The sequence below is a fragment of the Sycon ciliatum genome, chromosome 8 (assembly GCF_964019385.1).
Source record: "Sycon ciliatum chromosome 8, ocSycCili1.1, whole genome shotgun sequence".
Classification (NCBI taxonomy): domain Eukaryota; kingdom Metazoa; phylum Porifera; class Calcarea; order Leucosolenida; family Sycettidae; genus Sycon; species Sycon ciliatum.
This window is the reverse complement of record NC_088650.1, coordinates 13,269,992-13,293,364: the sequence shown is the minus strand read 5'-3', so window position 1 is coordinate 13,293,364 and position 23,373 is coordinate 13,269,992. Positions and strand designations below refer to the sequence as shown.

The 23,373-nt window shown below is 48.7% G+C and overlaps 1 protein-coding gene across 1 annotated transcript; it reads right to left on the bottom strand.

Annotated features, from left to right (window-relative positions):
• Window positions 1-4,176: 4,176 nt before the first annotated feature.
• On the bottom strand, window positions 4,177-23,106 carry LOC135823734 (ribonuclease P protein subunit p25-like protein). Its single transcript, XM_065336575.1, has 6 exons — window positions 22,836-23,106; window positions 20,832-20,924; window positions 15,617-15,651; window positions 11,378-11,425; window positions 7,306-7,380; window positions 4,177-5,238 (listed from the first exon to the last, which is right to left on the bottom strand). Exons 1-6 carry the CDS (start codon window positions 22,956-22,958, stop codon window positions 5,010-5,012), a joined length of 603 nt encoding a protein of 200 aa, XP_065192647.1. The 5' UTR covers window positions 22,959-23,106; the 3' UTR covers window positions 4,177-5,009.
• Between the last annotated feature and the right edge of the window lie 267 nt (window positions 23,107-23,373).

Sequence of the window (23,373 nt, the reverse complement as noted above, 5' to 3'; positions counted from 1 at the left end):
GCGGGCCAGAGGAAGGGAGAGTTGGATCCTAGTGGAGCTATCCCTTTGGAACCAGTCAAATTGATGCGGGGTATCTCAGTTTGGAAAGTCGAATACGATATCGTGCGTGGTGCACTCAAGCCAAGCTATAGGCGTTTAGACAGCACACAGAGGCCGCTATAGTGTAATGTTACGTATAATGGCATTCGGACCGTTTACTGCTCCAACCCTGAATGCCTGCAATATCCCCTCGTCCTCACTTTTATTCAGGAAGGTCAGGTTGTGTTGAGCCATACTTGGTGCAGTGACATTCCCGTATCGTTTTGAATCTTGACTCACTGGACTGACGTGACAGCCATCCATAATTCAACATGCATGAATTTAAGAGGGTGGGGAAAGCCCCTACTACTGTGACCCACACTCAAGGTGGCAGTCTGGGTTCGCGGCCCGACCGCATGAACACAGCCGTAACTTCCATAATAATTGATGAATTTTGCTCAAATCTTGACGACATACCCAGTGTATTTCACTAAGTCCAATGAAGTATAAATCAAGCTCACACATGGGAATCCGCAGACACAATAGTCAAATCTGCGATTATGCCGTACCACCAATACCTTAGACGCAATATGCAAACGCAGAAAGAAGCTGGGTAGAAACTGAGTGCTCCACAGGATTTCCTTCACATATACCTAGGTGCTAAGTGGAGCGGAATTTTGAAATCATATTCAGAACAAAGTACTCAAGCTGTCAAACAAAAATCATGCAATCGCGCAAAATTTAGGTCCTCGATCAGTAGCACTTTACTCAAAGCTACTAGACAAATATAAAAATCCATGACACTTAGCACCTTGATAAATGCTCACAGTTTCCAAAAATGTATGGTTTATGGGGTCTGTGACTTACAGGTTCTTCGCTACGCTGTCTAAGAGGTACGGGACTCAGTGGAAAATGGAGAAAAAAAGTGCTCTGTGCAAGTACAGATGGAGGTACGTCTGTCCAACTAGAACTTACTAGAACTTAGTCGAAGCCACCAGCTTCATATGTCAAACCTTCTTCCTCTTGCTGCTCATCCTGGATGCCCTTCCTGATCCTCCTTCGCTTCTTTCATGACCTCTTCCCTTCTTCTGACTTCTTTCTGGCAGCATGTGCCTGTCTCTCACGGTCTAGCAGCTTGATGAGACGTATCGTATGGTGTCCAGTAGGGAGGCCCATCTCGTCCAGAACGCGTTTCACTGCCACACCTCCATCATTGAACCACGCCACGGCCAGGTAGACGCACATCTGGACAGTGGGAGCGGATGCAAAGCCTGTCTTTGGACACAACTGCCACACGAGTCCATTGAACGCTTCGTTGCGATTCTGCGTAGCACCCTTCTGGCAGCGCTCGAGCAAACTCCGGTCGGACAACCGAATGTAGACCGGCTTCAGTTCCTTCCATACTGCCTCTGGCAGGATATTGTGGTGGGCGTAGACATCACCACCTGCCTGTTGCTGCTGCCATCTACACCAGCTGTTAATTCCAGGCGGACAATACTGGTGCTGAGGTTTACTGTCGCTGGATGCACGATGCATGAGGGATGCACATATGGCCCTGGCCATGGCTTGCAAGTCTCCGCTGTTGTTCCGCACAGCCATGCCATAGTAGGCTTGCAGCTTGTCGATCATGGCATCCGTGAGGCGACCACGTCCGCCTATAGTGCGCCCATCAGCAAGCTTCTTGCCCGCAAGGTTTTTCTTCAGCTTTCTTAGGCTGGTACTGATGCGTTTTTGAACGTGGCCGACACATTCCTCCTTGACTACAGGCACCTCGGGCCCATACGGACAAGCGTCACGCACAGCCTTAAAACTCTTGGTATCTCCATCACCAATGTAGGTGGTGTACCTCAGCTTGCGGCTCTCAAAGGACCTGGCCCACAGAGTCTTGGCGGCTGCACTCTCCATGGCAGGAGCTGATACAGTGGTGTTGACTAAGCAATCGTGTTCGGCAATCTGTCGATCATAGTCATCTTTGGTTAGCTCTCCCTTCTCTTTTCTAGACGCCAAGTGCGTGCACTTGTGGCAAAACTTTGAAAGCACTTCGCAGTCCACCACTTTGCCGACATCATATGCAATTATAGTGAAGGCTCCGAAGAGCGATGCGAATCCTCGGCGCATCCAGGTACCGTCATAGGAAGCAGCGATATCGCTACCCCCATCTGCTGCGGACACTGCTTTCTCAGCTGCCTCAGTCATGCTACGCTCAGCGACGCTCTTGGACGCGGAATGCAGGCCTTTAGCATGGCTGTAAAATGTCGACCGACTCATAGGTGATGGCATATTCAGTGCACCCGCCAGCTTTACCATTGATTGACGTCCACGGCCAATCAGTCGCATTCCGAATACTGCTCGTCTGTTCACCTCCCAGACCCGATTGAACTTCTTGGACATAAATTCGCTTGCTATGTCGCCGCAGTTAACACAGGAAAGCTCCAGGCATGATGCAAGGCCTCCCCGTTGCGATTCGCTGATCGTGACTGCGCCATTACAGCCACTGCAACAAACTGCAGCTGACAAAAGCTGCTGAAGACTCGAGATCAATCAGGCGAAATCCATGCGCCCCTTCCTCACACTCTTCATCCAAGTCACTGTCGGAGGAACTGCTGTCGACTTCACCGCCACTTCCATCACTATCGCTGTTTGAAGACGTGGCTTCAGCTGACACTTCAAGGTCGTCATCAGACAGTGGCAAGTCAGGAATTTGTTCTGCAGGCGAAATTTCACCAGAGGGAGCCTTCGGCGCCTGAGACACTCCATAGAACGTTCTTTTCCTTTTCTTAGATCGTCCGGGCTTTCCCTTGGCTCTAGACTTCCCCATAGTAGCCAACGAAGGGGTTAGCTCCAAGAAACAATTACTCCAAAACAATTACTCCAAAAGTAACTAGTTTCAACAGCAGAGCGATCAGCTGAGATCATGAGAGTCGAAATTTGAATTTTTTTTGAATTTGCGCATGCGCAAAAGTTATCTTGGTTGCCATGGTGACAAACATCGTGCGCGGCTGTCAGTCTGCAGCGCAGAGGAGTACCAGGAGTCGCTCCAGAAAATTTTAATGAAATCGCTCAAAGATTGACGGTAAAAATCGGAATAGTGTGCAAACCTAAATTTTGTAGAAATTTGCTGATATTTCAGTATTTCAAAAACAATTGTGCAGACTTTGCGCGGCTATATCTCCGGAAGGAAGCACCCGATTACGCTCAAATTTTCAGGATAAACCCTTTGGACCATACACAAGACGCTGCCAGTGAAAAAATACAGAAAATCGAAACTTTGTTTTTTGACCCTCTGAACCCAGACTGCCACCTCAAGTTGACTTAGTTACAAGGCCGGGCAAAACATTCACCGGGTGGGGTGGCGAAGCGAAGTCCAGAGGTGAAAAAGTAATGCATTGCAAGTTTGCAACTGACTTGGCCTTTAGTGATGCATGCAATAGGGACCATACACTCAGGGTGGGACCGACTTCAAAAGACCCCACCCCTGCGCCTGAAAATGCACACACCTACTCGCGCAAATAGGGAAATGATAGTTCTGAGATTGGCGCTACATGACTTTTTTATTTATTTTATTTTTTTATGAAAGTGCACATGCCTACATAGAATGGAAGAGAAAAACAACAACAACAACAACATCAAGAGAACAAAGGGGACTACAAAGGGCGTGTAGTTGCTATTGAGCTGTGCCAGTGAGGTGAAGTGCGCTCCCCCGACCAATGGTCTCGGGATCAAGGCGCACATCACGCACCATGGGGGAAAGGGAGAGAAGAAAGACTGTGTGTGAAGAGTGAGAACCTGAGAGCCAGACAATGATGAAGAGAGAGAGAGAGAGAGAGAGAGAGAGAGAGAGAGAGAGAGAGAGGGGGGGGGGGGGAGGAGAGAGGGGGGGGGGGAGAAAGAGAGAGAGAGAGAGAGAGAGAGAGAGACAGACAGAGAGAGAGAGAGAGAGAGAGAGAGAGAGAGAGAGAGAGAGAGAGAGAGAGAGAGAGAGAGAGAGAGAGAGAGAGAGAGAGAGAGAGCGCGCGCGTGAAAGGCAGAAAAAGCAAACAATAGTAATAAATGAGGGTGCTGCCTGAAGGGAAACGACGGTTGCAAGACAAAATGATGAGAATTACTTGGAAAGTGAGGTGCATGTACATGTAATACCCAAGCATGTGCTCAGAAGTGAACAGTGACACTGAACCAATTTATTTATTCCACCTTCCCGTGGCCAGGGAATATAGGCCAATATGGAGGGAGGGAGGCGCGTGGAGCGGGCCAAAAAAGCATGCCCGTCACAGGGAGGAAAGGCAGAACGCCAGTGCGTCACACCAGGACAAGGAGAGGGGGGTAAAACCAGAATCTGATAGCATGAATAACTACCAGTACTGCAGTACACTATCAAAAGGTGTGTTTGGGTGCATTCAGCACAGCTACTCGTCTGAACAGAACTCAGCAATGACTCAGAAAGAAGTCGAAAGAACCATACTCCACAGGCAATTAACGTAGGCATGCTGATGGCCCCTAAGAACATTACGCCCCAGTAGAAACTGACAGGGGGCTATCCTATTACACCAGACAAAGATGATGCGAGAAGAGGCCTTCTTCTAACGACAGAGTGTACGCAGGTAGGCCACATCCAGCGCAGAGTCAGAATCGTGCAGGCTCTGGGAGTGTTTAAACGTCCTTGAGTGGCTGGACACCCTGGAAACTCGGATCAAGATTGTTTCAGTTGGTAAGTGACCCTCACATGGAGCAAATCACACCACTTAGTGAGGCCTTCCTCGGCCTAGAGGGATGACTACTAACCTGACCATCCAGCACAGGAAACACCAGCACCAGAATGCCAGTGCTCTAGTTGAAATAATAGCCTCCCCACAGGCAGCACTCTTCGTGTCAGCACAAGAGTGTATGACGGGAGGAACAGGGAGTCAACTCAAGCCCAGAGTTCAAGCTGTCCATCGACTGATCGCCACGCCAGCAACCGTCAGTATTAGAATGTTGAAACATCAGATTAATCGTCAAGTCTCCTCTGGTCTCTCCTTGGGTCCATCCTTGTGTCCATCCTTGGGTCTCTCCTTGCCTTCCTTGGGTCTCTCCTTGGATTTCTCCTGAGTCCTCTCCTTGCTCGAGTCCTTGGGCTTCCTTTTGCTTTTGCCGCCGCCACCGCCGCTACCACCCTCTGTCTTCGTCCGCTTCGCCTTGCCTCCCTGATGGCCAGGCCGGGTGTCCTCAGACGGTGCTTGATATCTGGCAAGTCAGGTGACACAGAAGAAACACAAATGTGTCTTGAGAGGGATAGCGCAACAGATAACAAGAGCCTTTGCCCTACAGTGAAATGCATCTGGAACACTCCGACGGCCTTTCGGTCGGGGCAAAGTGGTCCGGCTTCCAAGGTGGTCGGATTTCTGGCAATGGTGATCCCGTATAGTGTATGCACGCCGTATACGGAGGAAAATCCGCGACCGAGCACAAGTGGTAGGTTTAGTGAGGCGGGCGGCACATCTCAGAGCTGCTAAACATGGGCTGCATTATAGCATCATGGGCGGATCCGGAGATCTCTACAGGGGGGGGGTTCCGGTTTAACCAAAATTCAAAGGCCAATATTAATTATGCATAAGGAATCAGATTGTTGTGAAGTTTTGCCGTTGTATATTACGACGATCCGATTCTGTTAGTTGGAATTGCATGCTATGACACATTAAAAGTATCAAATGCAATCTACTGGCACACAGCTTCAGTGAGTGCTTGAAGAACTTTCAACTTCTTGTAAAGAAAATGCAAGCCATGGGTATATTGAGAGCCAGGAGTGCCGAAATGATCATTCTCTGTCCACCCTCCACTCACTCGTTGCGCACACATCCGCACACTCACTCATACGTGTACACCACTATTGAACACGTGAACATTGCCAGTGGGGGCCACCACAGCACAAAGACAAAATATTCAAGTTGATTTTTAATTAAATTTTGCCAGTGATTTTCATGATTTTTACATAATTTTGGTATTTCGGAAAATTTAGGTGTAATGTTAAATTAGGTGACCCAGAACCTCTACCGAAGTTAACGAAATTTAAATTACACCGAAATAAACGTGTTATACAGTAACTAACGCTAATTGCCGTGGTGATTGCATCGTCCAAGCAATAAAATACATGTACTTGCTCAAAGGTATGCATGCATTGCCAGTGGACGAACGGTACAGCAAAAGCTTTTGAAAAATAGAATGTCAATACTAAACAACAAAAAACGATCGAGTGCAAAAATTCGAATACTCGCTCGTTTGAATATTCGAACTAATCGTTTCACCCCTAACATGTATGTACAGTCAAATCTGCCGTTAGCGACCTCTGCTGTAGGCGACCATCTACCGTTAGCGACCTCTGCTGTAGGCGACCATCTACCGTTAGCGACCTCTGCTGCAGGCGACCATCTGCCGTTAGCGACCTCTGCTGTAGGCGACCATCTACCGCTAGCGACCTCTGCTGTAGGCGACCATCTACCGTTAGCGACCTCTGCTGTAGGCGACCATCTACCGGTAGCGACCTCTGCTGTAGGCGACCATCTACCGTTAGCGACCTCTGCTGTAGGCGACCATCTACCGTTAGCAACCTCTGCTGTAGGCGACCATCTACCGTTAGCGACCTCTGCTGTAGGCGACCATCTACCGTTAGCGACCTCTGCTGTAGGCGACCATCTACCGTTAGCGACCTCTGCTGTAGGCGACCGTCTACCGTTAGCGACCTCTGCTGTAGGCGACCATCTACCGTTAGCGACCTCTGCTGTAGGCGACCATCTACCGTTAGCGACCGATTTTCCGTGCACCGACGGTTTCACATACAAACTGATCTGTCCAGAGCGACCATCTGCTGTGCGCGACCAGCGACCGCGATTTCACGCACAGTGGCTGCATTCAAATCTGCTGTAAGCGACCGCGGCCCAGGTTCAGTCAGGTGCGAAACTGTACTTGCCAGTGCGCTGTCAACTGCAAGGTGTGAAAATGCGCTGTCTTGCAAGTGCCTTGATCGACAGCTGGCTGAACATGTAAAAGATTAGCCCTGGTATATGCACTATTCATGGGTTTGTGCACCCCTATAGGTTATATTCTATTGAATATCCAATAAAATGATATTAAAAATCGCATCATTCTCGTCGATTTGAGTACATGGAAGCATATTATGCATGCCCGGTATGCCGGATTTACCATACATCTGCCGTAAGGGACCGCTTTTTCTTGCACCAAGGGGCGGTCGCTTACGACAGATTTGACTGTATGTGAGCGTGTACGTATCAGTGTGCGAGTGCACAGGTCTCTCACCCCGGAGTGCTGGGATCCGGTGCTGCACAACACAACAATATGGAGATGGCGGGAATTTGCCGTTCGACCTTCAGGCTGGAAACGACACACACACACACACACGAACACACACACACAAACACACACACACACGCACGCACACACACATCAGAACAACGACACAGACAGCAGACTATCAGCAAAACAATACGGTAAGACCAGTAATGTTAACGAACATTTAATTCTAGCGATTTAAAGAATTTAAAACAATTCGTTAACATTTGATGCCGTTATGTACAAAACGATATGTACCTGTACAGTCATTTGCCGGTTTTGAGACGGAATTCGTTAGAATTTCACCCCGCTAACCCACAAAAATCCGTAGATCGTTAACTTTAATTGACGTTAAAACATCTATTCTTACAGTATAGTCTAGGCGAGTACTGGGGTAAGAGATATGAGCATGATCTACTCGCCAGCACGGTAAAAAAAACACCCGGTTGTTCCACACCTCCACCCCTATACAACATGGACTCCTGCTCAAAGGATTGTCCAGTAAACGGGCTAACACAAAAACAAACAAAAAACAATAGTGTACGGAGTAGAGAAACATAACAAACATGGGTAGTTGGCTGTGCCAGTATGGTCACAGTCAAACTCCTTGTTCAAATATTTGTTAAATAGTACCCAAGACATTTACAGTAGGGGCGGTAGTCCAGCACAAGTACAGTGAGATGCAAGCCACAACCAACAGTCAATAACCCAGTATGTACCCCACATCGGACCACACTATCCCGGTCGACAACCCAGTATGTACCCCACATCGGACCACACTATCCCAGTCGACAACCCAGTATGTACCCCACATCAGACCACACTATCCCGGTCAATAACCCAGTATGTACCCCACATCGGACCACACTACCCCAGTCGACAACCCAGTATGTACCCCATATCGGACCACACTACCCTAGTCAACAACCCAGTATGTACCCCACATCGGACCACACTATCCCGGTCAATAACCCAGTATGTACCCCACATCGGACCACACTAAACCCAGTCAACAACCCAGTATGAACCCCTCATCGGACTACACTACCCCGGTCAACAACCCAGTATATACCTGACCTCTGACCACACTATCCCAGTTGTCGACCACCCCACAGGCACACATGCTGAATGCAAAAAACTGACGTCTCCACACAACACCCTTGTTTCACACCGCCAACTGGCCCGAAGTCAAACTCCACCAGCCAGCCAGGGTTCGCATCTATGCCAAGAACAGGAAATTACACAAAACACTCCCTAAAGTAAACCAACAATGCATGAAAAGAGTTTGCCTGCTTCGTGTCGATGACTACAAAGATTGAGAAAGGCCCATGGGGAAAGTCCAACAATGGCTGATGAGCACAACGAGTATTTAAAAATCAAGTGCTAAAAGTCTCCTGGGCACAAAGCAGGCGATCTTTCGGGCATGAGGAGCAGCACACACACATACGCACACACCCACACACACACACACACTACTGCAAAGCTGTACGCCCGGTGGCAACACCTACGGATAGTTACACGCAACATCATGGCGAGAAGGTGGATATGGCAAAAGATATTGTGGATGGTGCATCCTCCACAAGGACCACTTGCATCCGGAAATGCACACACATGCTTATGAACAAACCCACAGGCTGCTTTGCATCAAGTAACACAACTTTGCCATGAACTGAGTGGGTAGAAAATGCAAAGTACGTGCACCAGCATCACCCACTGTGAACGACACGACAAGTACAGTAGTGGGGCAGTCAAAAAGACAGGAAATGAAGGGCTGGATAATCGGAATGCTCTCATGAATTCCTTCACACTCACACACTCACAAAGAGAGAGTGATAATTAGTATAGTCGGAGCGGGGACAGTAGCAGAACTGACAGAAGATGAAGACGAACCTCCAGGGCACATCACCATGTGCTCCATGAATCTCACGCTAATCACATTACTTCTCAGCACAATTACAACAGAACTGAACTAAGGAGAATGGAGCAACTGCATGCCCTAGTAGTAGCACTATGTGATGACTCCTACTAGCTACATAGGCTACGGCAAACACCCAATGTGGCCCTATGTTTTATAGGTGGCAATGCCTGGACAGTTTCAAGAGCAGTACATTACGCCCAAGTGGGAGTCTTGTACTCCCAGTTGACAACTGACACCTTCATCAAGATGCCTGTCATGCCCCGCCAAAGCCTGAGAGAGCAAGTAGCATTCCTTCAGCGCCAAAAGAGCCTACAACACCACAAGAACACTGCAGACCATCCTGGCGCTAAGAGGTAAAACATGCTCCCACTCCCATAGTGACAACTCTCTTCTTTCTCGACACAAGTGCCCAATCTATGCCTTTGCGCGCGCCTGTCACAGGCCAATCTTCCTGGAGCCACAGCCTCTCACCAGTCCTCCTCTCTCCTCCCCCCCCCCCCTCCCTTCAGAGCAAGCCAGCATCAGTGTTGTTAGCATGGTGTGAGCAATAAATTTAATAAGCCCATTCAACTTTTAAAAAGTAGTATATCTGCCGGGGTTAAATTCACCTTTCTCCACCCAGTGGGGATGTGTGTGGCATGCAAAAGCAAGCCATTACACGACAAGACACGACAGCGTCACCCATACTCTGTACTTGATATTCTGCATTGACAACATGACAACAGGACTAGTATCAAAGATTCGCAGCAGTACAGACTGCTGCTGTTGCTGCTATTGCGGACGCCTCTAGCATATACCGTACTCGCGCGATTAGAGCCCTCTCTTGAATAGTGCCCTATCTCGGATAGTGCCTCAGTCTCTAAGAACGAGTGAAAAAATAAAGCCCTCTCTTGAATAGTGCCCCCCCCCCCCCCCCCCCCAGGCTTGTAACAAAGGCATGACAGGTTTGGTGCTCTTTTGCTGATGTTCTTGTCCATGCCATTACACTGGTGGTTTCAGGATCAAAATCGCAGTTCTTGTTGCCGTTTCTGTTGAGTCGTGATAGTTTACGGTGAACATTAGGCTCTGTTTTTCTTTGTTTTTATGCTGGATGACGCAATTGTACCAGCATTAAAATATGTAGTGCCCTCTCTTGAATAGTGCCCCATCTGTGATGGACATTGAAAAAATAGTGCCCCAAGGGCACTAACCGCGCAAGTACGGTATTACATGTACATGAACTACAAGGGGGGGGGGGGGGGGGATGAGAAAGCAACACAAGGATTTTACGTGCGAATGCTGCGAACGTTTTCTTCGACCTACATAATTATTTCGATTGTTAGAATCGAGCAAGAGGTGACGAAGTTACGAACATTTGAACATACGCGCATCCTGTAAATTCTCATCAATACGCAGTGTACACTCATGATGTAATCAGAGCCTGGGTGTCACCTACAAATATATAGAATCATGTAATACAGTCAGACCTCGCTTAACCGCACGCATCCGTTTTCCACAAAAAAATCCGGATAGGCGAGGGAACCGGCGGATAACCGAACGCTGGTTTTGTTGCATGCATCACGTATGCTGTACATCTGTAACCAGCTATTTTGCTCCGGATGGCGAGGGATCCGGATAAAAGAGGACCGGATAAGCGACGTCTGACTGTAGGACGGGATCAGCAGTGAATGGGCTAAGTTGTATTTTGAATTCAAATAGCACGACATGCGTACAGTACAGCAGTTGCAGATACGCATGCATGCATGCATGCACGGTCCATGCTTTGAGGTTGGAGCAGTGCGAGCGCATCGCTCCTGGGGTTGGATTTCCTTGCCATCTACAGCGTTCCTGTTCGACACAAGCTCATCAACGCCTGTCACACGCTAATAGTCCTCACAGTCTTACTGGGACCAAGGCCTCGCATACGTGTGTTCCCCTCTCTCTCTCTCTCTCTCTCTCTCTCTCTCTCTCTCTCTCTCTCTCTCTCTCTCTCTCTCTCTCTCTCTCTCTCTCTCTCTCTCTCTCTCTCTCTCTCTCTCTCTCTCTCTCTCTCTCTCTCTCTGTCTCTCACATGCACACACACACACACACACACACACACACACACACACACACGCGCGCGCACCAGAAGCCACGGCTTACTCATCCAGGCCTTGGCTGGAGTCCTTCGGCTTCCAAATCTCTTCCACTCTGCAAACAAGCGCAAGCACAGACACAGACACACAAAGCAACAATACACTGCTCAAGCTGGTCCACTCGGATGATGCCTCATGAAGCATGCAGCACATACTGGACTGCCATTATCATCACCACCGGCATACACCTTTCTACCATTGCTGGCGTCATTCACACACCGTAACGAATCTTCTGATATCTTGGCCAGGCACTCAAGTCAAGTACAGTTGTGGCAAGCCGTGCTGTTTACACGCACCGTTGTAAAAGCAGGAACAACATGGTCAAATCAAATCGCCCCAAGATCGTCGTGTGAGTGTGCGTGTGTTTCTTCTGTGTATGTTTCAAAGATGCTGGGGATAGTCATTGTACAGTGCACAGGGCTGGGACACATCTGCAGCAGGGGCTCAAGATGTCTTAGGGTAAATTTATTAAAGAATACAGCAGTGAATTCTGAGACGCAAAGTACTGTTTTGACTTTTGAGTACCATCCATACGTCATAATCCAAGCTACTCTGTCTCCGACAGACAATACCTCGGCTAAAAGAACAGAGTTTACCTTCCTTGAACGTAGGCTGTCAAGTACAGGTGGAATCCTGATAATTCGAATAATGATGGCTTCATTCGAACATACCGCTTAATTAGAAGTTTTTCCAGGACCGATTCCTGTCAATACGATACCCCCATAAACACTTCGGATAATTCGAACCTCGAACCGGACATGTCCGGTTAATTTGAAGTTCCACGGATTCCACTTACATAGAAAATGTGTGGGATTTGTGTTGATAATTCGAAGTAAGCAAGTGTAATTCGAAGTTCCCTGTACACTGTACTGGTCAGTTCAGTTTGCATGAGCAGGCTGTGCTGGTCAGTTCAGTATCCGTGAAATCCGTATCTAAGGTCCACAGCGCAACTCTGCGTGAACATGGGAGCATTTTGACATACATATTGTGTTGTGGGTTCATGTTTGGATAATTAGAATGTCCGGATAATTAGAAGTTTTTTCCTGGCATTTGGAGGTTCGAATCATCAGGATTCCACCTGTACTGGATTTCACAGCGTTCACTTTGCTTTCACTGGCCAGAACAATAAATCCCAATACGTAAGGGATGCTTTAGGAGCTGCATCTGCGCCTTGATCCATATAGGGTGGTGGCGTTCCGGCAGATGTGGAAAACTCGGCCTCCAGCCGAGGCTCACGCGAACCGTGAAATTTTCTTAAATATTTTTAGGGGATGATGGCTGTTTCCCACGGAGGACACACCACATGCTACACTCTCCTACCCTGCCCTCCCTTGCCCAGAACACACCACATGCTACACTCTCCTACCCTACCCTCCCTTGCCCAGAACACACCACATGCTACACTCTCCTACCCTACCCTCCCTTGCCCAGAACACACCACATGCTACACTCTCCTACCCTACGATCCCTTGCCCAGAACACACCACATGCTACACTCTCCTACCCTACCCTCCCTTGCCCAGAACACACCACATGCTACACTCTCCTACCCTACCCTCCCTTGCCTAGAACACACCACATGCTACACTCTCCTACCCTACCCTCCCTTGCCCAGAACACACCACATGCTACACTCTCCTACCCTACCCTCCCTTGCCCAGAACACACCACATGCTACACTCTCCTACCCTACCCTCCCTTGCCTAGAACACACCACATGCTACACTCTCCTACCCTACCCTCCCTTGCCTAGAACACACCACATGCTACACTCTCCTACCCTACCCTCCCTTGCCTAGAACACACCACATGCTACACTCTCCTACCCTACCCTCCCTTGCCCAGAACACACCACATGCTTCACTCTCCTACCCTACCCTCCCTTGCCCAGAACACACCACATGCTACACTCTCCTACCCTACCCTCCCTTGCCCAGAACACACCACATGCTACACTCTCCTACCCTGCCCTCCCTTGCCCAGAACACACCACATGCTATACTCTCCTACCCTGCCCTCCCTTGCCTAGAACACACCACATGCCACACTCTCCTACCCTGCCCTCCCTTGCCTAGAACACACCACATGCTACACTCTCCTTCCCTGCCCTCCCTTGCCCAGAACACACCACATGCTACACTCTCCTACCCTGCCCTCCCTTGCCCAGAACACACCACATGCCACACTCTCCTACCCTGCCCTCCCTTGCCCAGAACACACCACATGCTACACTCTCCTACCCTGCCCTCCCTTGCCCAGAACACACCACATGCTACACTCTCCTACCCTGCCCTCCCTTGCCCAGAACACACCACATGCTACACTCTCCTACCCTGCCCTCCCTTGCCCAGAACACACCACATGCTACACTCTCCTACCCTGCCCTCCCTTGCCCAGAACACACCACATGCTACACTCTCCTACCCTACCCTCCCTTGCCCAGAACACACCACATGCTACACTCTCCTACCCTGCCCTCCCTTGCCCAGAACACACCACATGCTACACTCTCCTACCCTGCCCTCCCTTGCCCAGAACACACCACATGCTACACTCTCCTAACCTGCCCTCCCTTGCCCAGAACACACCACATGCTACACTCTCCTACCCTACCCTCCCTTGCCCAGAACACACCACATGCTACACTCTCCTACCCTGCCCTCCCTTGCCCAGAACACACCACATGCTACACTCTCCTACCCTGCCCTCCCTTGCCCAGAACACACCACATGCTACACTCTCCTACCCTGCCCTCCCTTGCCCAGAACACACCACATGCTACACTCTCCTACCCTGCCCTCCCTTGCCCAGAACACACCACATGCTACACTCTCCTACCCTGCCCTCCCTTGCCTAGAACACACCACATGCTACACTCTCCTACCCTGCCCTCCCTTGCCCAGAACACACCACATGCTACACTCTCCTACCCTGCCCTCCCTTGCCTAGAACACACCACATGCTACACTCTCCTACCCTGCCCTCCCTTGCCCAGAACACACCACATGCTACACTCTCCTACCCTGCCCTCCCTTGCCCAGAACACACCACATGCTACACTCTCCTACCCTGCCCTCCCTTGCCTAGAACACACCACATGCTACACTCTCCTACCCTGCCCTCCCTTGCCCAGAACACACCACATGCTACACTCTCCTACCCTGCCCTCCCTTGCCCAGAACACACCACATGCTACACTCTCCTACCCTGCCCTCCCTTGCCCAGAACACACCACATGCTACACTCTCCTACCCTGCCCTCCCTTGCCCAGAACACACCACATGCTACACTCTCCTACCCTACCCTCCCTTGCCCAGAACACACCACATGCTACACTCTCCTACCCTGCCCTCCCTTGCCCAGAACACACCACATGCTACACTCTCCTACCCTACCCTCCCTTGCCCAGAACACACCACATGCTACACTCTCCTACCCTGCCCTCCCTTGCCCAGAACACACCACATGCTACACTCTCCTACCCTGCCCTCCCTTGCCTAGAACACACCACATGCTACACTCTCCTACCCTACCCTCCCTTGCCCAGAACACACCACATGCTACACTCTCCTACCCTGCCCTCCCTTGCCCAGAACACACCACATGCTACACTCTCCTACCCTACCCTCCCTTGCCTAGAACACACCACATGCTACACTCTCCTACCCTACCCTCCCTTGCCCAGAACACACCACATGCTACACTCTCCTACCCTGCCCTCCCTTGCCCAGAACACACCACATGCTACACTCTCCTACCCTACCCTCCCTTGCCCAGAACACACCACATGCTACACTCTCCTACCCTGCCCTCCCTTGCCCAGAACACACCACATGCTACACTCTCCTACCCTACCCTCCCTTGCCTAGAACACAGTTACATGGTGTACTAGTATGCAAGCCTTGCCTGACACGTAACAGTGTTTTCATGATGACAGCGTGAACAAGGCGAGGACGCACTGCACCGGAAACAGTCCTCCTGTCCTCAAATGGTTGCAAGACCGAGACTCTACCAACCGGTTTATGGTTGTAGTCAGAAGCACTGTTTCCCGTACAGTGCGTCCCCGCCTTGTTCACGCTGTCATCATGAAAACATTGTTACATGTATGCCCGGAGCAGACTATACACAGTCGAAGAGGTATTCTCCCCGAATAACGTGCTCTTATCCGTGCTTTGCCCAGCGCTTTGGCTAGCACTTTGGCCAGCGCTTTGGCCAGCCCTTTGCCCGAGTGATCGTAGCCACTCACCGTGCCCTCTGTATGGATGTCACCTGATGAAGATCCTGGAATCAGCAAACACAGATACACAGATGCACATACACACCTTTGACCTTTGACGCCCATCGCCGGAGGCGATGATAGCAATGCTACGGCAGAAGCCATAGCAACTTGTGCTGGGATTGCACCATTCAACAGCTTGCAAGGCTGAAGAATTGACCGTCACTATTCAGCCTGGTCTACACCATACAGCTATTTGAAGTGACTTTTTCTGGCCAGTGAATCCCTATTTTTAGGTCTTTTCATTTTTTTTCTCTTCCCCCCCCCCCACACACACACGTGCGCACGCACACATACACCACACACACACACACACACACACACACACACACACACACACACACACACACACACACGCACAAAGGATTCAGGGTGTGCCAGGTATGTTTGCCCCCCCCCCCCCCCCCAACACACACACACACAGTGTCTAGCAATACAATGGAACAAGTTACCTGAATCATTGCACGGTACACAGAATCCCCATAATTATTATTGGTCGCGACCTGCACGCCCTATATGCTCCGTACACGTACTCGGTCGACGGCATACCAAATTTCGGCTGCTAATGTCTCAGTATCACTGCTCCTTACGTCATCACTATGTTTACGTATTCTCAATATGTTGTGCAAGCTTTGATCGATAAGGCCGCATTCACACTACATGTACTTGAAAAAGTGCGTTATAGACCATTTTTCAGGCCATTCTCCTTGGCAACTTGCGTAATTTGGCGCGAAAGTATAAAAGTTACCTGAAAGGTTTCCGCAACTCCGGTACCCCTGTACAAGGCAATTTTTTCTTTCAAGCAGAAGTCGACAGCAGGAAACTGTATTTTTCTTCCACTGGTTCCAGAGTATTTTTCAATATGCCGAAGGTTCTGTTCACCGACAATCTGGAATGTCGGCTCATTGAGCTCTGGGCGAATACCAGCGAACGAAAAGTGGCACTATGATGACGTGATCTGTCGCAGAGTGTCCGATCGCATCCAAACTCAATGATAACGTCCAGCACCTTGGCATCAAGGATGTCGTGTTCACGGCGGCGAGTGTCCACAACTTGAAAATAAAGGCCCGCGATCACTACAAGAGATATGAAAAAAACGGAAACCGGTTCTCCTGTGGGCACTCCTGGCCAAGATTCTGCCTACGACCTGCAGACTGCTTTCGCCACATGGACAAATTTCAAGTCGTGGCACAGTACGTTCAAGTGTGTTCCTGGCTACGGGCCTCTACTCCCCAACAGTAGTGGTGAGCTCTGACGACATTGCCAGCCTCACAGTCAAAACGAAACTTCCTCTCGATCTCGCTGACAGGGTGTGCTGTCACCCTGTCGCTGGGTGCAAGCACCCCTTGACAGACACTGTTTTCACCTCCGTAATCAACAATTCTTTATTCTTTCACTTCAGCACTGCATTGCGAGTTTCTGTTTGTTCTGCATTCAAATTATTGCTTTTCTTTTTGTTGCACCTGCACTCCGCGCTGCACGCGGACTTTCTGGGTTTTTGTGGTCTGCCCGACGATGGTTAGTTGCGGGACCAAGTCGCACCGCAACATTCGGTAGCAGAGGATGGTTATCGACATTGTAGTATAGTAGTCACGTGTAGGCAGTAGTAGAAAGACTAAGAGACTCAGTAACTGAAGCAAGAATGCCAGAAACCACAAAGAAGGAAAGGACACTGGCAAAGGCCCAGTTCACCAACAGCAGAAGAGCGCTGCTGGTAGAGATAAACAAGGATGAAGCAGACAAGAAGGAAATACTAAGGGCACTGGATAACCTCAGTGCTCTGACGACATTGCCAGCCTCACAGTCAGTACACCGTCAGCGCAGTCCCAGGCAAACTCAAACATTGCATTAGCGTCGTGTGCCAGCAGCAGCAGCAGCAGTCCATCACTGTCAGTGTCACCCCTAGGTTCCACCCCTACAACAGTGAGGACAGCTACCCGGCCAGCACTGACATTGGATAGTGATGATGACACTAGAATGCTTGATGATATGCTGTACACGCCATGCAAGACAAGACCAACGCCAACAAAACGACCAGCAACATACACTACGGAAGAAGATGACGCCAGTGATGACGATGATGACATTGTAGAGGTCGTGCAGGCTGAGAACAGGCAGCACGTACAACAGCCACAGCAGCAGCCCCAGCAGCAACAGCTCAAGAAGAAGAAAAGAAGGTCGAGAAGAAGGGAGGTGCTGCTACGGCGCAGGCAGCAGCAGCAGAGGTGATTGTCACTGCCATCACTAACTCCCAGAAGGAGCTACGGCAGAACCACCAAACATTCCTATCGACTATCATCAACCAGCACCAGACCATGATGCAGCAGTATCAAGCTCACACACAAGCCTTGGTTCAGGGACAAATGGACTTCCAGGCACAGCTGTTTCAGAAGTATTTGAAAGATTGAGAGATCACTGCTGTAGCACGCTTCGCTCCTCGATATTCCTTGGGACCTTTTTTCTTCTGTATTCCTTCTTTTTGAGATCAACTCTCAAGGTATGAATAGTCTTCACTCTTCACTCAATGCATTGCATACTACATTGTATCAGAATAAATCAAAACATATTCTGTACAAGTAGATCCGATATCTACAAACGTGAAGCGACCTTTACTATCAACTAGGGGTGAAACGATTAGTTCGAATATTCGAGTAATCGTTCGCAAATTTCAAACGAGCGAGTATTCGAAATTTTGCACTCGATCGTTTTTTTTTTTTTTTTTTTTTTTTTTTTAGTATTGGCTTTCTATTTTCAAAAACTTTTGTTGTATCGCTCGTCCACTGGTATGAATGCATTATGCATGCCTTTGAGTCAGTATTTTATGACTTTGACCATGCGATCACCACGGCAAGTAACGTTAGTTAGCTATGCGATATGAAAGTACTGATGAAAATCATTAGTCTTTACACTCTGTACAAGACGTTGGCGACTTTTGTTCTATGTTTACAGATAATTTCTTCCGAATTGGTCGAGAACTCACAAATCTGGCGCTTTTGAACATTGACGAAATACTCGAAATAATCGGATACTCGATCGAATATTGTAAATGAGTGATCGATTGGTCAAAATAGATACTCGTTTCACTCCTACTATCAACGCATGCCATCAGCAGGATAGCTGAGAAGCCCTTGTAGCACCAAGAGTACATAACCCCCCCCCCCCCCCCCCCCCCAGAGTGTGCAACTCCCACATACCCTGTTGTCCCGACAGAATTTCAAGTTGACGTCATTATTTATGACGCAATGCTCCTTGCAGCAGTGATTTACAACATGTGTACGGGTGTCAACGCATCACACGTTTTTCTTTGCAATAATTTGTACAGGATCGATCGGCTTCGGTCAACCACAGGTTCTGGATTCGTCTGATAATCCGTGTACAGTGCGCATTGCATCATCAAAATGACGTCAACTTGAAATTCTGTCGGGACAGCACCCATAGTGGAGTTGCACACTCTGGGGGGTTATGTACTCTTGGTAGCACCAATAGGTGTCACCGTACTCTTCTGGTTTTTGTATTTTCATAAAAGTTCCATCCACTAAATACGCACAGAAGGGAAGGTTGGACAATGTCTCAGATTGACGCATGATGCCGTTCAACTGCCGTCCCACAGGAAAGACAATACTGCCCCTGTGATTGGTCCCACCAAGGCTGTCACAAATTGATGCACAATGCCGGCCACTGTACTGGCTGTACTGGTGCCAATCTGGAACAATCCAGCAATTTCTGAGTAGGTTTCTGCGTGTACTAGGAAATACAGCGCTTGCTCACTGGAATTGCCCGTCGTAGGTGAGTTGTGGCTCGCTCTACTAAATGACCGTAGCGCTGCACAAGGTAGAAGAACGTTGTTTTCTCATTCTGAAATGCGTCCTCCATTGGCCAATCCAATATTGCCTTGACTCGAGTCTAGCTCTCTCCCAATTACCCAGTACCTCCTTCTCCCAAAACCCGTCACATATAGCGTATTCATTTCGTGGATGGGCTGTCCACAACAGACGCTCCCCTCGAAGCTGCTCTCCCAGAAACAGGTGAAACAAAACTTGAATCCACAAATGCAGTGAATTCTCAGCATTCCCAAACAATTGAACCACATACAGTCAAACCTCGTTAGGACGAACACTGATAAGGCGAACTTTCCATTAGTACGAACTAAGGCCAATCCTATGGTTGGCCAGGCATCAATTCAAGTCAAAATTATTCGTTTACGACGAACTTCTGTACAGCGAACTTTCGCGAAGACGAACTATTTTCAAGTGTGATTTGAACAAAGTCAGTGTGGTCATGTACATGTAGTACGAACTTTCGGTCCACGAGCATGCGCGTGCGCTGGCTGCTTTTTTCTTCTTCTTTTTTTCAATAGTCGAGGTCATATTGTACGTATACAGTGCAAGTTGCTTTCAAGCGTGTTTTGAACAAATCAATCAGTGCGTTGTACGAACTTTCGACACAGTCGTGATTCATTGCACTTTGTCATTGTACTTACCTGTTTCTGGCTTATGCTAAGAATGACATGCTTCCCATGTACACGTTGACCACAGCATGCACCTTCACGCAAACACAATCCATCTGATATGCATATCGATTTTTTGTCAGATCTGGATAAGAAGAACTCCCGATAAGACAAACAAATTTGTTCAGTCCCTTGAAGTTCGTCCTAACGAGGTTTGACTGTAGTTCTGAGGCGGAAGCTGTTGTGTCACAAAACCAGCCACAGAAGTAGAAATGGCAAGGGCTGCGGCAACTCTCTGCCGACGTCTGTCACGGGCATGGCAATCCATGTCAGCAAAGAAGGATTTCCTTGCAATATCACCACGGAAAATTGAGAACGATCAACGAAAAAATTTGATGTGTGTTCAGATCGCCAGAAAATGTTCAAAGTCCCGCGAAAATGTGGAATTGAAATATTATGACACACTCGTCAGGGTGAACGTAAAAAAAAGTGGATCACATAATAAATTATCGTGTGTGAAAAGATTTTTTTCAAGTCGCCTTCAACATACTTTTGCAGGCAGTTGCTTTTGCGTAGTGTGAATGCGGCCTAACGTCTTTCTCTCCTTTAGATCTTTCCACCAACAGTTCCATTTTCACGGCAGTTTAACCCTTGAGATACCTCAACGTATCCGAAGGGTTGCACTCCATTGCTGGCGCGTGATAAAGCTCTGAATTGTCTCCATCTCTTCTAGCTTACCGGATGTTGTCGCTTGATAATCTCTGCACAAGACGTGGCCTTTACAACGGTGGGTCCTTGCCCGCTGAGCAACACCTGTTGATGTTCTTCCTCCTACATGCAGCACATCACAGAAGACATACAGAAATAGATACATACCCGGTACATAAGTTATTAACTGGTTTGAGGGAAAGAGACAAACGGGAAAAGTCTGAAGAAAAAATTGACTGCCACCACCAGGACTCGAACCAGGGACCCTCGCTTGTAGCCAGCGCTGCTCTAACCACTGAGCTATGGTGTAGTCGTCATCCCAGCAGAGGCCAGTTAGTTAGTACACGAAGAGACAAAGCCAGTTTGCAATACATAGATACATAGACAGACAGACAGAGACAGACAAACAGACAAACAGACAGACAGACAGACAGACAGACAGACAGACAGACAGACAGACAGAAAGACAGACAGACAGAGGAAAACAGGAGGCTGATTTGCTGAAATTTAAAACGGTTCATACACTGAACGATCATCAGACCAAACTGACGACTAGCACAAATGGCGTTGTTCTGAGCGGTCCTATAATAGGGACCTTTCGCACCACGCGTACGGATACGAAACGAATGCTGATTCGTCACCTGGGTTCGAGGATTCGTCAGAGTCCCCGCGGAGAGCTCGTTTTCACGAATGGAAGCCTCTTCATTCGTGGCGCGCTCCGAATCCGTCAGGTACACATTTATTTGGCCAGCTACACATTTTTTGCCAGGTACACATTTTTCCCTTGATTCCATGATCCATGCACGTGTGCGCGTGTAAACACCCGTACGCCAAGCTACTGGCCGTATTCATAGTTGCCATGCACATTTGCATGACGACTTGCGAAAACTGAAGTCTGTTTTCAACGAAACGATCACGAACCGAATCAAACTTTCGTTTCGCATTCGATTCGTAGCAAATGCGAAAGGTCCCTAATACCGGTAGCTGGTGTGGGAGTCAGCGCACATGTGTGAATGTACCGTAAAATCCCGCCAGAGCGCCCCTACCTCATTCGGTACTACATGAACAAGTACTACGAAAACTGTGCGTGCATCTCGTACACCGACCAAAGGTCAAGAGCAGGGAATCGTACAAATCTGTCAAAACCCAGGGTTTGTACGATCCCTGGTCAAGAGGGTGTGAACTGCTGCGTACATTTCCAACCGGGTCGAGCACGCGTCTGCAGTGCAGTGCAGAACAGCATCGCACTTCACGGAGTCACACAATGATACATTCGTTATCACCTCCCTGACAAGAAGTCAGGGATGGGTGCATAGGAGAGAGATGAGGTGCTCTGGCCGGATAGTACGGTAAGAGTAGGTCATAGCAGTGTCTGCTCTAGGATTTCAAATCAACCGGGTACACGTGTACCTAGCACAACCCTTGCAACCGGATCAGTCCCGGGTACATTCAAGTGCGGCTAATGTACATCAGGGAGCCTTAGAACTCCCTGATTGAGTTCCAATGACCCGGTGTTCACATAGCTACAGGAGTCATGTATAAGTTGAGTGTTGCAATACGAAAATCAGCATCGTTTTCTGTATGTTGAGTGCCACAAATTGTTAGGTTTCACTGCAACTGGACGCATTTTGGCATAATTCCCTCCATTTCATCCCGCATTTTCGCATTTCCAGTGCGCATATTCTGAGAAATGTTTCCGCGACTTCCCACACGGACCCACAGGGACGAATAATATCGGAATATGTGCAAGTGTATATGCATGCACGTGATTAGAAATTCCGACAAGAACAGTGTCACGTGGCAGAATAGTACTAAAATTCTGCAAACAAATTTTTCTTTGCTTTTGTAAAACACTGGCCTCAAATTCTTTATCCTAAAGCAAAACACCCTCAAATTCAGGTGCATTGTTTCCTTATATTTTTCTTTGCGTTGAGCCATTTCCGTTCAGATGAAAAATCAATCGGATCATCATACTCCTCTTGCGAGGATCACTTCCTAAGTACAAATGCCCATATGAACAAATTACCGATTTACCTTGAGTAACTGCTTTGCTCGCTGAATGATGTCTTTCGTACTGTGTCGCGACGCCACGCGGACCTCGTGTGGCTCGGGTGGACCGTTGTATCGGTGGGTTTCTGCTTTTTCGTAATGCTCCATGTCCAGTTAGTCAACACACGCCTCAACTACTCCAGTAAGGACAGCAACTAACTAACTTACTTCCACAGCCCTTTTCCTACACCATTTCGACTACGAAACGAGAAAAAAAGTGCTGTGCAATGATGTATGGCATCCATGAGTTCAGCCCAAGAAGATGCATGCACGTGGCCCGCCAGATCGCAGCTAGCAGTACGAGTCGTACGATCGTAGTGAAAGCGCCAGATTCAAAATTTTGAAGTGACATTTTGGGAATGTCGTCACCAGGGAGTCGTCAAATACCGGTATTTGACGACTCCCTGGTCGTCACTCACGCGTCACGTCACGTCAGTTGTTGACAAAGACTCTGCATCTGTTGTCTTTTAGCCTGGCTTTGGCTTTGTTGAGGCAATGCCAATGTCGCATGATGAGGGTCCGA

Excerpts from the sequence above, each read along its gene's own strand:
- LOC135823734 (XM_065336575.1), bottom strand. The coding sequence starts at position 22,958 with ATGGAGCATTACGAAAAAGCAGAAACCCACCGATACAACGGTCCACCC. Across the intron at positions 11,426-15,616 it reads ACATCCATACAGAGGGCACG|AGTGGAAGAGATTTGGAAGC; the intron begins GTGAGTGGCTAC and ends GCTTGTTTGCAG. Across the intron at positions 7,381-11,377 it reads TCCAGCCAAGGCCTGGATGA|CCTGAAGGTCGAACGGCAAA; the intron begins GTAAGCCGTGGC and ends TGTCGTTTCCAG.